General features: G+C 52.5%; 1 protein-coding gene across 1 annotated transcript in view; it reads right to left on the bottom strand.

The window, feature by feature from the left end:
• RPTOR (regulatory associated protein of MTOR complex 1) overlaps nucleotides 1–12956 on the bottom strand; it is a 335785-nt gene extending 322829 nt beyond the window's left edge. The window contains exon 1 of the mRNA XM_047834016.1: nucleotides 11964–12956. Coding sequence (XP_047689972.1) covers nucleotides 11964–12125 — 162 coding nt within the window. The 5' untranslated portion in view covers nucleotides 12126–12956. The remainder of the gene's footprint in view (nucleotides 1–11963) is intronic.
• Between the last annotated feature and the right edge of the window lie 1179 nt (nucleotides 12957–14135).

The following is a 14135-nucleotide window of genomic DNA, read 5'->3' as shown; positions in this document are numbered from 1 at the left end:
AAGAAACACAAGGCACCTGGTGTCTCCACAATGCTGCCACCTCTACGGAAGCTCAACCTGGACCGGAGCCAGGGCACAGAGGCAGCGCAGGAAAAGGAAATGCCTCATTTACACGTGACGGTGCTTACATATTCGTGTACCTTTAAACTGATGGTCCGATCAACCCTTAAGGATAAGAGCAGCAGCCATCCAAGAGAACACCAGCGCCGGCCCATCAGCAGCGCCCACAGGCGCGAGGACAAGGGTGCAGCAGGGATGAACGAAGACAGACGCCGAGGGGACGGGGGCCTGGGGACCATTTTAAGCAACACCTGCAACATTTCCCACTGAAACGCTCTTTAAAGAAAACTTTCTCCAGTCTCCAGAGTCAGACACATGCTCTTTCCCCTCCCAGGTGCCCACGGTAGCTCACCCCTCTCTCTGCTGCATCCAGCAGGGCCCCCGAGTCCTTCTGCCGGTGACCGAGGCCCACTGTCCTCTGTCCCAGGGGGCGCTCGGCCACCCGCACCTCCCCCGCACTGGCCCAGCTCCCCCTCCTCAGTGCGCCCGGCCCACGCCCCCTCCCTCACACAGGTCCTCTCACACACACACACACACACACACACACACACACCACACGTTTCCCCCCATTCTCTCTCTTCCTCTCTCTGCGGCCAGTGCGATCTTGCCAAACTCCTGATTATGCCACTACCCTGCTTTCAGACATTTCTTAATCATCCTTAAGATGAAACCCAAATTCCCAGGGCCCTGCGAAGCTTGCCGGGACTCGCCCTGTCCGCCTGTCCATCCTCGTGGGCTCTCCCTGCTCCTCCAGCACGGTCCCCGCCCCGTTTACCTGACCACCGTCTACCGAGCACCTACTACTGATAATGTCACCCGGTGAGAAGCTGGGGACGCAGCAGTGGACAGAACAGAGCCCTTCCGAGCGGGGCTGACAAACAAACGCGCAACCTGGTGTCCGGGTGGCAGAGGGAAATCCGGCAGGTGGGGTACGGGTGGCCGGCAGCTGTCTTAGGAAGGGGGGAAACCCTCTCGGGGGCACCCGGCCTCCCTCTCCCTCTGGGGAGAAAGGCGGCTCCCCAGAGGCCGTGCTCTCCCCCCCAGTGTTTGCACACCTCGGTGCTTGGGCCAGCCACCCTCCCCGCAGCCCCCCTCCTGCCCCACCCAACCTCTCCCTTCCCCCCAGCTAATTTCTGCTCCCTTCCAGTCCTGACACAGTCTTCCAGGAGTCCCTCCCGCACTCCGTACGCGGCTGCCACCACCCCAGTGCCCTGCCTCCTGGGCTGAGTCAACCCACCTTCCCCAAAAAACTGGTAAACGCCTAAAAAGCGGGAGTTGTTCACCAATGAATCACCAATACTTAGCACAGTGCCTGGCACAGAAAGGCGCTAGACAACATCGGCTCAATTACTGAATTCTATAAATCAGTTGGTTGTGACTTCGCTGCCCTTTTCCCCACCCCCACCCCAGCACCTGACCTACGCACCCTCGCACCCTCTCACTTGCCCTACCGCACCCAGCACGGAGCTCAGCCGAGCGCCTCAGGCATGCAGACACTGCAGGCAGGTACAGTTCCCGAAATCGCTGCCTTGTTACTGGAGTGCAGATACATAACTACCACATTGTGCTTTTATTCTGTACAAGAATGCCATTTTCCTCACATCAGATGCGAATCCCTCCAGGGCCACGCCAGTGTCCTACGCTGCTTACACCCGATCCCAGGCTCTGTGCCATATGAACCTAAGTGGTACTGAATGTTCATGAGAACCACTATTTCCACACAAACCATTGAGAAACCCTGAAACTCACTTTTCAAAATTTATTAGAGAGAAAGAGAGAAAAAAAAAGAGAGAGCATGAGCAGGGAAGAGGGGCAGAGGGGAAGGGGGGTGGGGAGAGAGGAGAGAGAGAATGAATCTCAAGCAGGTTCCACGCTCAGTGCAAAACCCAACGCAGGGGTGATCCCATGACTCTGGGACCATGACCTGAGCCGAAATCAAGAGTCAGACGTTCAACAAACTGAGCCACCCAGGCTCCCCACTTGAAACTCACTTCTAATTTTTTTTTTTAATTTTTTTTCAATGTTTTTTTTGGGGGGGGGGGACAGAGAGAGACAGAGCATGAACGGGGGAGGGGCAGAGAGAGAAGGAGACACAGAATCGGAAACAGGCTCCAGGCTCCGCTCCAGGCTCCGAGCCGTCAGCCCAGAGCCTGACGCAGGGCTCGAACTCACGGACCGCGAGATCGTGACCTGGCTGAAGTCGGACGCTTAACCGACTGCGCCACCCAGGCGCCCCACTTTTAATTTTTTTTAATGTTTGTTTATTTTTGAGAGAGAGACAGAGTGTGAGTGGGGGAGGGCAGAGAGAGAGGGAGACGTGCGATCAGGCTCCAGGCTCCAAGCTGTCGGCACAGAGCCCGATGTGGGTGCTTGAACTCACAGACCGTGAGATCGTGGCCTGAGCCAAAGTCGGACACTTAACCGACTAAGCCACCCGGGCGCCCCTGAAACCTGCTTCTGACAGCATATTCTCCCAGTTAGGATTTGGGCATCTCACTGCATGCAGAGTGTGCCTTAAACAACAATGTAAGTCAGTATTAACCTCTTAGTAGGTCTGCGTCCCCAAGTGCTGTGGGTTAGTAATTCAGACACACCCCCCGCCCCCTTCTCTGCATCCTGGTCTGGGGCAAGTGACTCTGCCAGGGCAGTGGAGCCAAATCCTCGCCACCAAGAAGCAAGTGACGGGGAGGGGGGGGGGGGGGGCTGCAAAGGGGACAGAGGAGAGCGTGCCCGGAGGTAGCGACCAGCACTGGAGACCCCTCTGTGCACAGAAACCGATAAACACAGACTGAAACCCCACGTGTCCGCCCACCTCCACTGCTGAGGGGCCCACCGACGACACAACAGCAGCAGCAAGGAGCAAACCTAGTGCCCAGGTCTTGCTTCCAAAGCCCGTCCTCCACAAGGAGCCGGCGTCACGGAGGAATGGCTGACTCCAGGGCGAAGGCTGGGAAATCCGAGAAGAGCGGCAGCATCTGACTGTGCGGCAAAGTACAGAAGCGTTCGGAACCTCGCACGTCAAAGTGGCCACGACCTGCAGAGGCCCTATGAGCAGGATCACAAAGCAGGACGGGAGCGGATCCCACGACCCAAGACAACACTACTGGAAGGAAGCAGGACCACGTGCTTTCTGCCCGGAGTCACTTCCACCGGGCTCCCGCCGGAGACGCCCGGGCCGAATCCGCGCGAGGGCGCCGTACACGGCAACTGCCCGGCACCAGCGCAAAGCATCAAGGCCAACAAATTCGCAGACAGTAGACGCGGGGGGAGACGGGGTGGGGGGGGCGGGCGGGCACAGAGACGATGCAGTTGTGGACGCGCACGGACGGAGGGGCCGCGCAGCAACGTGAACGCGCCTGAGCCGCCGAGCTGCGTGCGCGCTTAAGAGCCGCTCAAGTGGTAAACACGTTAGCTTATTTCACCACAATAAAAAAATGCCAAGGTGAAGACGTTCCAAGGCCAAGAAGCTCCTCTTATTTAAGGAGGTCACGCGGACGACACCGTTAAGGGCAATGAGGGATCCCGAGCGGGGGCGGGGAGGGCAAAAATCGCCAACAAGGCGGTGCTGCCGGGACAAGCGGCAACATTGCCATGCGAGCTGTGGATTAATAACAGTCATGTATCAAACATATACAAACACAGAGAGAATGATAAAGCAGGCGAGGGAAGATGTAAACAGGTAACGAACCCGGGTAAAGGTACAGGGGAGTTCGCTGAACTAGTCTTACAATTTTTCTGTAAGTTTGAAATTGTATCTAAACTAAGAAACAGAAAATAGTACCAGTCAGGGGCGCCTGGGAGGCTCAGACAGTTGAGCATCTGACTTTTGATTTCATCTCAGGTCATGATCTCAGGGTTGTGAGATCGAACCCGCATCGGGCTCTGTACTGACGGTACAAGCCTGCTTGGGATTCCCTCTCTCTCTCTCTCTCTCTCAAAATAAATAAATAAACTTGGGGGAAAAAAATACTACTAGTCAAGAACAAAAGCCACCTCTGAAAGCAAACTGACTCGGGGGTCAAATTATCATTTGTTCTCAGTGGTCACCTCTCCTCCAGCCACCAGGGCACCCCCCCCCCCCCCCCCAGAGCTGCACCTGTCTGACAAGTTCAGGCTCAAGAACATGATTAAAGCATTAATTATCACGCCCAACATCTCCTGGGATAACATTTTCTATATACTTAACGAAACTTACAAGAAGACAAGAAAAGGTGTCAAACTTCAGCTCTACCGAAACAACAATGGTAGATGCCCCAAGCACTCTTTTAATGTCTTCTCAATAAAGGCAGGAAAGAGTCAGGAACCTGGAGAACACCGTCTATATATAATCCACATGCTATCTTGTTAAAACTCGAGCTTTAGAATTCTACAAGGTGATAATGAGGAGAAATGTTCTTATCCATTTCAGGACTACTTCCCCAGCACGTTGTTCAAAATGGAACACGGCACATTTTTTAAAGCAGGTTAAAAAAAAAAAAAAATCTATGTGGATGGTCCTTTGTGGCTCCTGAGCCTCCCATGACAAATGCCAAGGGCCAGTTCCCACGCTTGAAGCGCAGAGCGAGGGTGCCCGCGCTGGCCGCCCGCTCTTTCAGCCCCAAGGTCTGACCCACCTGTGGACCCCGGCCCCTGGACGGTCACCCTGCAGCTCGGGCTGCCTGGCTTTGGACATGGTGTCTCACTCGGATCCTCGCAACTCTAGCCCCATGCCTCCAAACCCTCCACTCCACCCCCGGTCAACAAGATCTCTCCAAACACAAATCTCTGCATGACTTTGCCCCACTTAAATCCACACGCAGCTCCCCACCACCAACCACATCAACAGTCATTAGTTGCTGAGAGTTTCATGCTGGGTCCATGTAACTGATTTGTACGTGTCATAAATGCAGCTCAATGCAAATGATTTACCTATTTAACGTAAAGGCAAAGTTTTCCCCATAATCGTGCCATTCTCCCCTGTAAAACACACATGATGGGGTATCGCAGTTTGGTGTTGATGCGTCTGTCTGTCCTACTGGACGCTAGGGTCCCGGAGAGCACGGCACACTGTGAGCAAGAAACCCTTGCTGAACTACGGTAAAGGTCTCTGGCTGCCTGCCCCTGCCACACTTGGGTCGATGTTCCTCCACTCACAGGACAGGACACGGCTGGGTGGGCAGCAGAGCGAACCCCTCCAGGGCGCACGCCAGAAGTCTGGGTCAACGGGAGGCCCTGACCGTGGCTACGTGCTTCCATACAGGGCAACTGCCTTCACAACCCCACAGAGCTCTTCGCAAACACAAGCTCCAGAACGGAAAGGGCGTTAACAGGTCCCTTTTAGGTCTGCTCTTAAATTTCTGGTCCTCTCTGCTTGATATTTTTGGCCAACCACCTGATATCCTCAAGCCCTGCTTCCTAATTTAAGTCTGACACCCACTTTCTTTTTAACTACACTAACGAGTCTCAAACTTTTGAGGATAGAACACCTTTACACTCGAAGATTACTGAAGACTCCCAAAGAGCTCCTTTTAAAAAAAAAAAACAACTTTTTTTTACATGTTTATTTATGTATTGAGAGAGAAAGAGAGAAGAGAGAACGCTGGAGCAGGGGAGGGGCGGAGAGAGGGAGACAGAATCCCAAGCAGGTTCTGCACTGTCAGTGCAGAGCGGATGCGGGGCTTGAGCCCACGAACATGAGACCATGACCTGAGCCAAAATCAAGAGTCAGATGCTCAACCGACTGAGCCACCCAGGTGCCCCTCAAAGAGCTTTTTCCAATATTTTCCATCTTAGAGGTCAAAATTTAAAAAAAAAAAAAAAAGAAGAAGAAGAAGAAGAAGAAGAATGTATTTCCAGGTGCACCTGGGTGGCTCAGTCAGTTGAGCGTCTGACTCTTGATTTTGGCTCAGGTCATGATCCCAGGGTTATGGGATTGAGCCTCACTGAAGGCTGCACACTGACCGTGGAGCCTACTTAAGATTCCCTCTCTCCCTCTGCCCCTCTCCCCTGCTCACACGTGCGCACGTGCTCTCTCTCTCTCCCTAAAATAAATTAATTAATGTAAACAGTCCTCTATCCTTTTTTAAAAAAAATGTTTAAAGGCATGTATTTATTAACGGATTTAAAATTATAAATGCGTTATATATTTCAATAAATACTTCTACGACAAAGACATTTTCAAAAAACCATTGCAAATCTCTCTAAGGTCTGCCTTATCAGAAGCCCACTGGACTGCACACTGTCTTCCAACCTGCTGTGACGTGTCGCTTTGGTTGAAGCGGATGGAGAAACTCTGGCCCCACGAGGATTCGCAGGTGAAAAGGGCAAGAACATCAGCACGTCCAAGTAACTGAGAACGTGCTTCTCTGACATCACATCGAAACTCAGCAAATTGTAGTTTCTTAAAGGTTAGAAGCAACCTATGTGCACAGAGCACTAAACGGCCTACCCGATCTATCGGAAGCACAACCCCTTACTATATTAAAGCGCACCGGCCTCCTTTTGAGTGGATCTCTTGCCCACGGAGGATTCGGTAAGAGTGCGGATTGGCCCTCTGGAAACACAGGCTCACTGAATTATGCAGACGTTCCAGATGAGGGCACACTGCATTCCACGTTTCGTATCCAAAAAATCCTGTCCACTCTACCATCACCTCGTTGGAAGAGTGGGAAGCTGGGCAGCTCTCAGGGGCAGACACAGGTTTTCCAAAACTCTTCATTTTCACCTGAAAGCTCAGATTTTATCCCGGCCACGCATCCTGTCAGTCTTCTTCCTTGAAGTGACAGCTCATCGTTTGTTCTGGAGGAAACGTCTGCCGGAGACGCCAGCCTGAGCACCCAGAGTCGCCATTAGCCTCCTTTCGGGTCCAGCGCGGGCACCCCGTGAGCAGCAGGTGGCCCAGCCAGGGCCCCCGCAGGGCTCTTCCCAGGGCCACCCGCCACACGGTAGGGGACGGCGGGCGCCAAGGAGGCGAGATCTGACACAGCCCATACTTGTTACGGTGTCACCAGGGGCATCGTCAAGTGGGGTGGAACTGTTCCCCGTGATGGCACAGCGCAGGGAAACAGCAGCCCAGCACCGGCTGGGCGTGACTCACGCCCTCACCACTCCCCTCGCCGCTTCTGCATCATCCGCTCAGATCCCAACGCAGAGACCAGGAAAGGCCACTGCCACCTTGCACTGCTATCATTAGCTCATCTCCGCACCCACTGTGGGGCCCAAACTCACGACCCTGAGACCCAGAGTCGCACGCTGCACTTGTATGATTATCAAAATAGGGGAGGGGGAGCCCGGAGCCCACCGCCCACCGCGGGAACAGCTGAGCCGCTCCCTTGGCACAGTTCTCTGCTTTTATATCCCCGCCACCGCCCCGGCCGTCTTCCCTACACATCTGGTTTTAGACGCGGGGGCCTCACAATGTGAATTTTCAGTCACTGTGATACCACTCTCTTTGTTTCAACTAGGCTTTGTTTCTCAAGTTCAACTTCCCTCATCGCGAGCCCCGTAACTCAGGCCCCTTGGCAAGCCGTTTATTTAACTCAAGCCTCAGTTTCCTCAACCACCACACGGAGATAATAATCCCCAGCCAATGTAAAGAACACGCCCTGTGCAGAAGCCCGTCCCCCCTCCAGTCACTTTGTCTTTGGTACATGTCCACCACGTACCAAGCACCATCCCGTGTGCTAGCATCGACGAGGTCTCAGCCTTACGACAAAATTTCCGTTCTGGGGGTGGGGATGTAGTGGAAAATACCAGAGAAAGAGAGAGCGATCATGAGTGGCTGGGGAGCTGCTTTCGAGGAGGTGATGGGGGAAGGCCTCTCAGCGGCTGACTGTGGAGGTCATGGGGAGCCAGTTACCAAGAGCAGAGGCGGGGGTGTCCCCAGGCCTTTCCATCGAGGAAGCAGAAAAGGCAGGGCCAGACCACAAAGTGAACCGGGGCGAGGCATCTGCACTGAGCTCCAAGCACTCGGGAAGCCAGGAGCGGTCCCTCCGGGTCAGAACGCCTGTGGGGGAGACCAGTCAGGACGCAAGCACAGCCTTCCAGGTGAAACACGGTAGCTGGATGGGCCAGGCTCGCGACGGGCAGAGACAAAATGGGGCGATCCCGTGTAAGACGCACTTTGGAGGCCAAGTCGACAGGCTCTACTCATGAGCTGGACAGGGCCACGAGGAGAAGGAGAGGAAAGAATGAAGGGTAAATTCTGGATTTACAGCTTGAACACCCGAGTGGGGGTTGAGGCAACGCAGGCAATCAGGAGCTCCGGGCCAGGCCAGAAGTAAAAACTGCCGATGTGAGGGTCGCCGACGTGTGAACGGCATTAAAACCATGAGCCCAGACAAGACCCGCTGGCCAGGGGCATACACAACAAAGAGGAGGGGCCCAAGGTCAAGTCCTCGAGCGCTCCACACTAGGCTGTCAAACAGCAAAGGGGTCTGAGAAGGAGGATGAGAGACCTCAGGGGAAGAGCTGGAGCTCTTTCTGTTCGGGAAGACACAGAAGCAAAAGGACAGTCTCATGAGGGAGGAGTGGCCCATTGAGGAAGGCTGCATAGAGGTCAGACAAGAGAAGGACACAGAAGTGAAGGCCTGTGGAGGGTGGTCTCAATGCCTGATGGGAGTACGTGATAGAGGCCACGAGGTGAGCAAGGTAGGGTTACCCTTCCGTTGTCCACGCGCCAGTTCGCTGCCTCCACTCGGCTCCCTCCACGGCTTACTCAAAGCACAACTTACAAAGCCAGGTGACAATCGGTCGAGAGGCTGGTTTCGAAATGGCTTCATCGTTCTCTACCTACTCCTCCGGTACACTTGTAGGCACCGTGTGTGTGGCAGCGGTTTCCCTTCGGGTTTCTGATTCCGTCCCACACGTGCAAGGCAAAGATCTAACTGAGACCAACTGTCCCCACTCGCTCCCTTTCCAGGGGACAAATGAACTCTGATCGCCATAAAGCATCACGGTAAAACACAAACGGGAACATACGTACACATCGGCGTCAGCCATAGGCCCACGAATTTTGAACCGCGAATCATTTACGTAAGTCTAATTATTTGAAAATGATAAGCCAAAATTGCTATTGATGCATATACGTATCAATTCACTAAAAGCAACAGAATTAACCGAACAACAAACTAATTTGATAATAACAGTATTAAACAGTAACTTAGTAACTAAAATGCAATAATAGTGGCATTTGAAAGGCAGCGCGGATTCCCCCCCCCCCCCAAAATGTGGGAATCCCAACTGAGAGTGGGCAAGGGCTGTGGCTCTCTCTGTCGGGATGCCAAACGTTGAGTGGCAGAAAACTTTTAACAGATGTCAGTCAACTTAGCAAAGATGTCAACTTTAGGGATCCTTAACAGCTTCACTAAATAGGACACCAAGAGGGAACCAGAAATACATACACAAAATAAGAGTATATGGAATTGCGTCTCGGTCACAGGGAGCAGCAAAGGCCAAGTCTGCGTTCAGGGCACTTCCCGGCCCACCAGGGCAAGTGGGACACGTAGGGCCTGCTCCGGGACAAGCAGGCCCACACATGTCGCCTCACCACAGGCTGCTCCATCAGACTGCCGGAGACAGCCTGGCCTGGACGCCTGTGTGTTCAAGATTCCTAGAATCAGAGCAGCTGCCTGGCGTGGCAGTCACGGAGCACAAGTCACACCCAGGGAACACGCTGGCCAGAACCAGCCCCACAAACCAGGTTTGTTCGGCCCGCAGCGTCGGTTGGACTCCTTCATGTCTTGGAACATCTGAAAGAGTGCCAACATTTTTAAATTGGAAGCCTTCACGTTAAAAAAAAAAAAAAAAAAAAAAAAAGTCTTCTGGATTCTCAAAGAAAAAAGACAGAGAGAGAGAAAGGAAGAGAGATCTGGCCGAGGCCCAGCTGCCCCTTCAGCTACTGTGGCCTGTGCTCTCCAGCGCCCACCTTCCAGAAAAATCAAACACGAGTCACATGTCGGCTGCCGTTTATCTCCGGCCCTGTGCCATTCTTCTTACACCTGGCCTGTTTCCTTCACTCACGCTTCCTTCCAGTTCTTAGCATCATTTGGATTTGCAACTCTGTCCTGGCAGGGGTGCTGAGAGGTCTCGTTGGGGCTGAGTCAGAGGAAGACACTACAAGGGCAGTTAGACGCCAAGCTCCCACACGCTGAACTGAAAATGTTATCTGCTGATTTTCTCCTTCATTAAACACCTTGCAAAAAGGTCAGACACGGCAAACGTTTCTCCCCTGGCTCTTTTCTGAGGAGTAATCTCAGTAATTACTCAGACTCAGAACTTTTCTTTCTCTTAATGACCTATGACAAGCTTATCAGAAAATGTTACCATTCACAAATTAATGTTTTAAGCAAAAGGTCAAAAATATATCCATTCGTCAGCTTGAACAGTTTGAGCACGGGTTTAGGGTAGCAGAGGGAACCACATTTCACAAGGAAAAAAATAAAAAATAAAAGTCTTCCAGATAGAATGGGGAAAAAATTATTAGACAGTTACTTTAAAACAAGTTCCTTTTTTTGGGGCGCCTGGGTGGCGCAGTCGGTTAAGCGTCCGACTTCAGCCAGGTCACGATCTCGCGGTCCGTGAGTTCGAGCCCCGCGTCGGGCTCTGGGCTGATGGCTCGGAGCCTGGAGCCTGTTTCCGATTCTGTGTCTCCCTCTCTCTCTGCCCCTCCCCCGTTCACGCTCTGTCTCTCTCTGTCCCAAAAATAAATAAACGTTGAAAAAAAAAAAAAAAACAAGTTCCTTTTCATGTATGCATAACAACCACAAAAAAAATGTGAACTATATAATCAGTACCAAAGAAGTCCCTAAGATAGACTTTGTACAATCTCTTCCAAAGACCATTTCTTTTACTCCTTAAGCTGCTTTTGGATGAAATGAATTGTCCTAACCCAAATCAATCACCAAAGGACTGGTTACTAGGGACTGACCAAGCACAATTGCCATAATGGTGATCTTACATAGTTCAACATCATACATGAAAATATATGTAAGCCCAGAGCAATCACACCGTACTATAACAACTACCTCTCTTTTACCACTACGATGCTTAAATTTAAAAAAGGCAATCTTGAAGGAAAAAACAAATCACAAAAAGACAAATTTTAACTGTGCGTAGATGGGAAGGTTCCACCCGCTTGCTCCGGAGACCAGGAGGTAGACAGCGGTTAGTTAAGGGCAGGTTCACCAAGATTGGCTGTTTTCTTTCCTACTGGCCATTTGTAAGTCACTGTTCACACTCCAACACCATGGAGACCCCCTCAAACCTGGACCCCAAGTTCCAACCCATCACCCTCTAACTCCACCGTGGGAGAAATTCTGTCTCCAAGCTACAGCAACGTGACACCACATAAACGGAGGGAAAGTCTGGATCCAAGACCAACTGTTTAGAAGGCGGTATGATAAAGTTCATTGTAACTTTAAAACAACCCTGCGTGAATTTGTTACTTGCTAAACATTTGCCAGTAATCTTGTTTCCCAGCATAGCATTTAACCTGGCTTGGACAATTAGAAAAAAAAAAAAAAGCAAACTAACCACAGAAGTAGGCTCCCCACGTGGGTACAAGTCCTCTCTCCCCCAAGGCAGCTTTCCCTCCTGTTAATAACAGCACTGAGTATACCAAAGAGTGTGTAAGCATTCGCAGTGCTGCACTTTCCAACACGGTTACCTTTTACTGTCCGAATTCGAACTCAGTTTGAGTTAAATTAACACTGGCCGGTGAATAACTAACTACTAACCAGAACAGACTTTTTCCATTTCCGACCCAACGCTGGAGTCTGAAATGGCTTGTGCTCTTTAAGTTGACTTGCAACGTGTGGCTGGGGAAAAATGACCGCTGCTTCCCCCGAGGACACTCGAGTGGCTCTGAACTTTCTGTGGAAGAATCTACCAGGGCCCAAGGGGGCGCGGTGGGAAAATCCACTTACCCGATCCTTCATCCTCCAGCTCTGAGCTAAGGATTTGGAGCCTTCGATTTTCTCACAGTGCCTCTTTTTCATAAAAGCCAAGGGCAGGTTCCAGTCTGTGAGGTCGGCCTCATCTTCCTCCCCGAGTCCCAGAAGAGGGGACTGCAGCATCTCGGACTCCATCGGGGGGGGAGGGGGTGGGGGAGTCCTTGGCAGCAAGCGCTCGAGAACCTCCAGCCTTAAAAACTAGCGTGTACCGGAGCGGTACATACAAGAAGTAAGAAACAGGGAAGGGGGGCGAGTGGAAAAAGAAGCGAACGGGAAGTGTGCGGAGACCCCTACTCGGGCAAAAAGTCTGACACCCTTCTCTCTAATTCTGCGCGGGAAGGCGGAGGGGGTAGGAATAGCCGGGCGGCGGTGGGGGGAGACCGGGCGGACCGAGGAGCTCGGCGCGCACACACACGCACGCCCCCAGGTCCCACGCCACGGGCTGCTTCGGGGGCTGCACGTCCCAGGAGGGGCTGCGAGCGGGGCTGTCAGAGGCGTGGGAGACTTCAGGCCGCACGATGACCCTGCTCTCGGCCTCCAACGCCTCGGCCGATCCGAGGACAGGAAGGCCGCCCGCTCTCGGTGCCGGTTCGTCGACCGGGCGGAGGTCTCCGGCCGAGGGGGGAAGAGGTTCAGAGCTCGTGGGGTTTCCCGCAGCCACTCTCAGCCCTGCGGGTCCCGCACTCGCCGGAGCTGCTGCAACCAGAGCCAGGACCGGCCCATCGTGCTCGCCCGCAGCCGGCTCCTCGGCCCCGGATCCGCGCGGCCTGGACGGCCCCGGCCTTCGGCCCCGTGCCTCTCTCCTGCCTGAGAACGAGTCCTGAGGAGAGGGCGACGCGGAGGCGCGAAGAAGACAGGGAGTGTGGGCTTATTGGGTTTGGAGAGTTCTGCCCTCTGGTTTGAAGCTACAGTGAAACTCCTCTCATCAGCACATCAAGGAGGACGCCATGTTGCCAAGCCCCAGCATGCATCGCGACCTACGGTGTGACCAACAGGCCAAACTTCCTCAGAACGTTCTGGCCGCGCTTCCCAGAAGGCGAGGAGAGAAATTCGCCGCCCCCCCCCCCCCCGCCCCGCTTCGTTACTATGGTTACCACAATTCAGCTTTCCAGAGTTTATAGCGTTCATTCAATAGATGCGCGATATCAAAGTCAATCCTATAAACGAAACTATGTCAATTTAGTTAATTTTGAAAAAAGCTTTTTATTGGTACAAACGGATCTACATGCTCCTGAAATTTAAGGAATTCACCCCCTTGTTGTTTCTTCCAGATTTTGAAAAGGCAGCAAAAGCAAGCACTATTGATAATATTACAAAAGAAGATGGTTGGGGGGGTGGGGGTTGCACGTAGTATCCTCCACAGTATCAATCAGATTTTCTCCCCCCACCCCCACCCCCACCCCCCAGGGAATACCCAGGGGAAAAACTAATTTCAACGATTACAATTTTTTTTTGTAATTGAATCCATCCTATTTTCTGAGCAGCTTATCCTTCTTTTGATACAGCTTCATGTGCAAACAACTAAAAGCTACAGGTTTCTTTGCGTGGAGGCACGCCCCCTGCTTTATTCCTCTACTCAGAAAACATTGTTTATTTACAGTGTGTGCGGAACTCTGACCTCCTCTACTAGGAGGGAATAGAGAGCCGAATGCAGCATGTGGTGCCTGCCTTCAATAAAAACAGTGTTAGTGAGCCACACATGTTCCCAGTATATACAGCTTGGCAGGGAGCAAACAGACTGGTCTTCCCGTCTGCATGGGGCTTTGGTGCCTGGATCCGATGTTGGCTGAATCACTCTCCACCTCTGTAACCTTGGTCAATTGCTTAACTATTTCAGCTTCAGTTTCCTCATGTATAAAACTGGGATAGGGCCTCCTGGGTGGCTCGGTGGGCTAAGCGTCTGACTTCAGCTCAGGTCATGATCTTGCTGTCGGTCTGTGAGTTCAAGCCCCACATAGGGCTCTGCGCTGACAGCTCAGAGCCTGGAGCCCGCTTGGGATTCTGTGTCTCCCTCTCTCTCTGCCCCTGCCCTGCCCACGCCCTGTCTCTCTCTCTCTCTCTCTCTCTCTCTCTCTCTCTCTTTCTTAAAATTAAATAAACATTTTAAAAATTTCAAAGAAAAAACTGGGATAATGCCCACCTTGA

Source organism: Prionailurus viverrinus, chromosome E1 (genome assembly GCF_022837055.1).
Source record: "Prionailurus viverrinus isolate Anna chromosome E1, UM_Priviv_1.0, whole genome shotgun sequence".
Classification (NCBI taxonomy): Eukaryota; Metazoa; Chordata; class Mammalia; order Carnivora; family Felidae; genus Prionailurus; species Prionailurus viverrinus.
The sequence above is the reverse complement of the archived record's forward strand: the minus strand, read 5'-3'. Positions and strand labels throughout refer to the sequence as shown.